At 46.4% G+C, this 4,068-nt stretch overlaps 1 protein-coding gene across 1 annotated transcript in view; it reads left to right on the top strand.

Moving 5' to 3' along the window:
• KIF26B (kinesin family member 26B) overlaps window positions 1–4,068 on the top strand; it is an 807,257-nt gene that overhangs the window by 687,303 nt on the left and 115,886 nt on the right. The window contains exon 7 of the mRNA XM_006871272.1: window positions 3,471–3,564. Coding sequence (XP_006871334.1) covers window positions 3,471–3,564 — 94 coding nt within the window. The remainder of the gene's footprint in view (window positions 1–3,470; window positions 3,565–4,068) is intronic.

Genomic DNA, 4,068 nt, shown 5'->3' with positions numbered 1-4,068 from the left:
TACTGGCACAGCAACCGCAGTGAAGGACTTGAAAAAAAAAAAAAAAAAATGATGTGTTCAAGTCCTAACTCCTGGTGCCTGTGAATATGAGCCTGTTTGGAAACAGGGTCTTTGAACCTGTTATCAGTTAACACGAGGTCATACCTGAGTAGGGTGAGTCCTAATTCTATCTAAGTTGTTTGTTGTTGTTGTGAAGTGCTATTGAGTCGATTCTGACCCATAGCAACCCTGTATAGGGTTTCCGAGGGGCAGCTGATGAGCTTGAACCGCTGACCTTGCAGTTCAAATGGCTTTGCAGTCTGGCACATTAACCCAGAGCACCACACCAGGACTCCTATTCCATCTAAGTGGTGTCTTATAAATGACTAGAAGAGACACAGAGAATTCGAGGAAGGATGACCATGTGACTTCATAGGCTGATGAAAGCCAGGAGCTCAAAAGATTGCTGGGAGCCACCAGACGACAGGAGAGAGAAGAAGATGAGGGTTCTTTCAGAGCCCTCAGAGGGATCACCACAGCTCACACCCTGATTTGGACTTCTGGCACTAAGAACTATGAAACACTAAATTTCTGTTCTTTAAAGCCACCCACTTTGTGGTATTTTGTTATACAGCAGCCCTAGGAAGCTAAGAAGAGACCCCAAGGAGTTGGTGTCAGTGTTAAACAAACACCAGAAGGATTCTCTTCCTGGTGGTGCGGCCTGGCCCTGTGTGCCTGGTGAAGCCCCTCCTCTGTAGGTGCCCTCCGCATACCTCTGTACCAGGTGACTGGTGAAGGCAGCTTGGTCCACACGTTGTTCTCCCCAATGACTCTCAGATGGAGTACAGTTGGTTTTATATACGTCTCAGGCTCTCAGCCTCCCAGTCCCTATCTCACTTTAATGTCCAAAGAAGGCAGAGTTCATTCCAAAATAACTTCTCCCCACTCCAGAGAGGTGCCTCTGTGAATTCCATCAAGATTGTACAGCCTCAGTCCCAGAGCTTAGCACCAGCCTCTCATTGAAAGACTCCATGGTCCCCACAGCAGTTACCGTCCTGCCAACCCCTTCACACAGGAGCCCCCAGCTGAGTTGCTACAGTGACCACCAGAACAACAGACAATTGTTAGCCAGTGTGGTTTTTCAGTTTTAGTTTGGGAGAGAAAATTGATTTCTGAATCCGTAGGTTCATTGTGTGGCAGAAACCTGGAGCTGAATAACTGCATTCATTGCCCAGGCTGCTGGTTTTCAGATTCCCACTGGGAGGCACATTGCTCTGATTACTGCAAGCTGCAATGTTTGCACAGTCTGAATGCTTCAGCTAGGTCTGACTCCAACGTCAAGACTGAAATGAAGACAACAAGACACAGCATGTATTTCCATCCTCCTGTTGGTGCACAAGGACTCCTGGTGGTGTATCGGCTAAGGCGCTTGGCTGTTAACTGAAAGGTCGGCAGTTCAACCCCACCAGCTATTGGAGTCTGGTTCCTTGGAAAGTATAGGGCCATTCCACTGTGAGTTGGAATGGACTTGACAGTAATGGCTTTCATTTGGGTTTGGCTGCTGCACAAGTCTTCCATGCTAACCAGAGAGAAAGAGAGAGAGATTTCTTAGATCTCCAAGTTCCTCCACAAAATTTATGGAGTTGTTGTTTTAGCAGTCTTGGTGTGGCGCCATAGGATAAGCACTCAACCTCAAGGTCAGCTTGAAACGCAAGGTTGGCAGTTCAAACCTTAGGTAGGGTCGCTACGAGTCAGAAACGACTCGATGGCACTTAACAACAATATTATTGGGCCATTAATATTAACAATATTATTGAGCCATCTGTCAGTTTGTCATACTATGATGCCTTGTGTGTTCCTGTGATGCTGAAAGATGTACCACCAGTCTTTCGAATACCAGCAGGGTGACCGTGGAGGACAGGGTTCAGTGAAGCTTTCAGAGTAAGACAGACTAGGAAGAGAGGCCTGGTGACTTAGTTCTGAAAATTAGCCAGTGAAAATCTCTGAAGCACAGCATAAGATTGTTTGACTCACTTACTTTGGACAAGGAAGGTTCAGTTGCTACAGGAGGACATCATGCTTGGTGAAGCCAAGGGCCAGCAAGACTAAGGGAGATGTAAGTGGTGGGAAATACTGGCACAGCAACCGCAGTGAAGGACTTGAAAATACTGGTGATAGTGAGGACGACACAGGACTGAGCAGCATTTTGTTTGCTTGGACACCCGGCCATCGTGATTCAGATCTGAATCACAGCTATCTATCTTGTGTATATTTTTAGGAGTTCTGAGGATGTAACAAAAAATCTGAAGGTCCTGGTCCCTGTTGGAGATGGGACACACACAACAGGTCAAGAACACATATTATAGCATACTGAAAAGTGGTGGTTGATAATATAAATGTTGAATATATCAGTAGAGAAAGAAAGAGCAAGCTAGTTTTGAAAGAGGAGGCTGTGGATTGAGAAAGAGGAAAGAGCTGGGGAGAAAAGCCAGATATATATTACACATTTCTTCCTGATTATATTGTTGTTGTTAAATGCCATCAAGTCAGTTCTGGCTCATACGGGGTTTCTGAGGAGCAGCTTGTGAGGTTGAATCACCGACCTTGTGGTTCAAACTGAGCTTGCGGTTGAGTGCTTATCCTATGGGTCCGCACCAGGACTCCAATTACATTAGAACTGCTGCAGTATTTCTCCAGGTCTCACTCCTAAAATGGCACATCATCTTTCCCCCTCTAATAAGCCTGATGCATTTCATAAGCTGCATTTGTTTGCAGAGGGTGAATGTTGTTGTTAGCTGCTGTCCAGATGGTTCCTAACTCATTATGACCCACGTCTAACTGAATAAAACGTTACTGGGTCCTGTGCCACCCACCCCCAAGATCAGTTGGAGATTGAACCATAGTAATCTGTAGGGTTTTCCTCCACTGATTTTCAGAAGTAGATTGCTAGGCATTTCTTCCTAGTCTGTCTTAGTCTGGAAGCTCTGCTGAAACCTGTTCAATATCACAGCAACCCACAAGGCCCCATGGACAGATGGATGTTGCTTGTGTGTGAGATACATTGTGGGAAACCAAACCTGGGTCTCCTACATGGAAGGCGATAATTCTACTGAACCGGTAGTGTTCCCTAGAGAATGAACAGAAGGCACAAGAGACCACAGGGGCACATCAGGAGAGAGCAGTGAGGTTGCTAGGTTACTGGGGTTCCCGTTTCATTTGTCCCTGCCTGGTTTACAGGTACAGCAGCTGAAACGTGCCACCATTTAGCAGAAGGGTATTGGAAGTTAATGTGTGTTGCTCAGGCTTGCGGGGATGGAAGGTACCATAGAGCTCTGAGCACCTGTGGAACTCCACGATCGAAGCTGACCCACCTGGGAATGGGAACTCTGTGACCATCAGACCCAGGAATGGGGGCTCATCTTTATGTTGTTAATAGTGCCTCCGCCTGTTTTTCCTTTTCCTCACCACTGTGTTTCCTTTGTGTCGAACAGGCTGAAGTGTGCGCTGGAACTGTGGCCGAGGTGATCCAGTCTGTGGTCAACGGGGCAGATGGCTGCGTGTTCTGTTTCGGCCATGCCAAGCTGGGTTCGTATGAGTTTTACTTTTCCTGTTACCTATTGGGTTCCATGTGGGCCCTACTCTTTCTTCTGTCCCAGAAGCCTCAGATGAAAGGGACTCAATTTCTTTTAGATGCTGAATTAGATCATGAGTAACCATTTCTTTTTGTGAAATGTTAAGTGTTCACCCTAAATGGAACTGCAAGTGGTCACCATAAGTGCAAGTATAGGTGCTCACTCTAAATGGAAATGTAAATATTTGCCGGAAGCGGATATCCATTCATCTAGGAGAGCTTTAAAGCCCAAAAGATGGACAGAGGACTTGCAGGTTGTTCCCAGTTGGTTGAGGTCAGAGTCAAGTCCAGAAAGCAAGCAGGGACATATAAATATCCTAAGCAGGGACTGTTTGGAAGGTAGATAAGATCCCGGGTTTCAGTCTCCACGCAAAACCTAGCCCCAAGTGACCTGCCTGAGTAACTAGTCTGACAGTTGTCCCTGCTTCTCAACCTCCAAATGCTGTGCTAAAGTATCT

Source organism: Chrysochloris asiatica, unplaced genomic scaffold (genome assembly GCF_000296735.1).
Source record: "Chrysochloris asiatica unplaced genomic scaffold, ChrAsi1.0 scaffold00165, whole genome shotgun sequence".
In the NCBI taxonomy this organism is placed as follows: domain Eukaryota; kingdom Metazoa; phylum Chordata; class Mammalia; order Afrosoricida; family Chrysochloridae; genus Chrysochloris; species Chrysochloris asiatica.
Note: the sequence above shows the minus strand (reverse complement) of the source record. Positions and strands in the feature narration are given on the sequence as shown.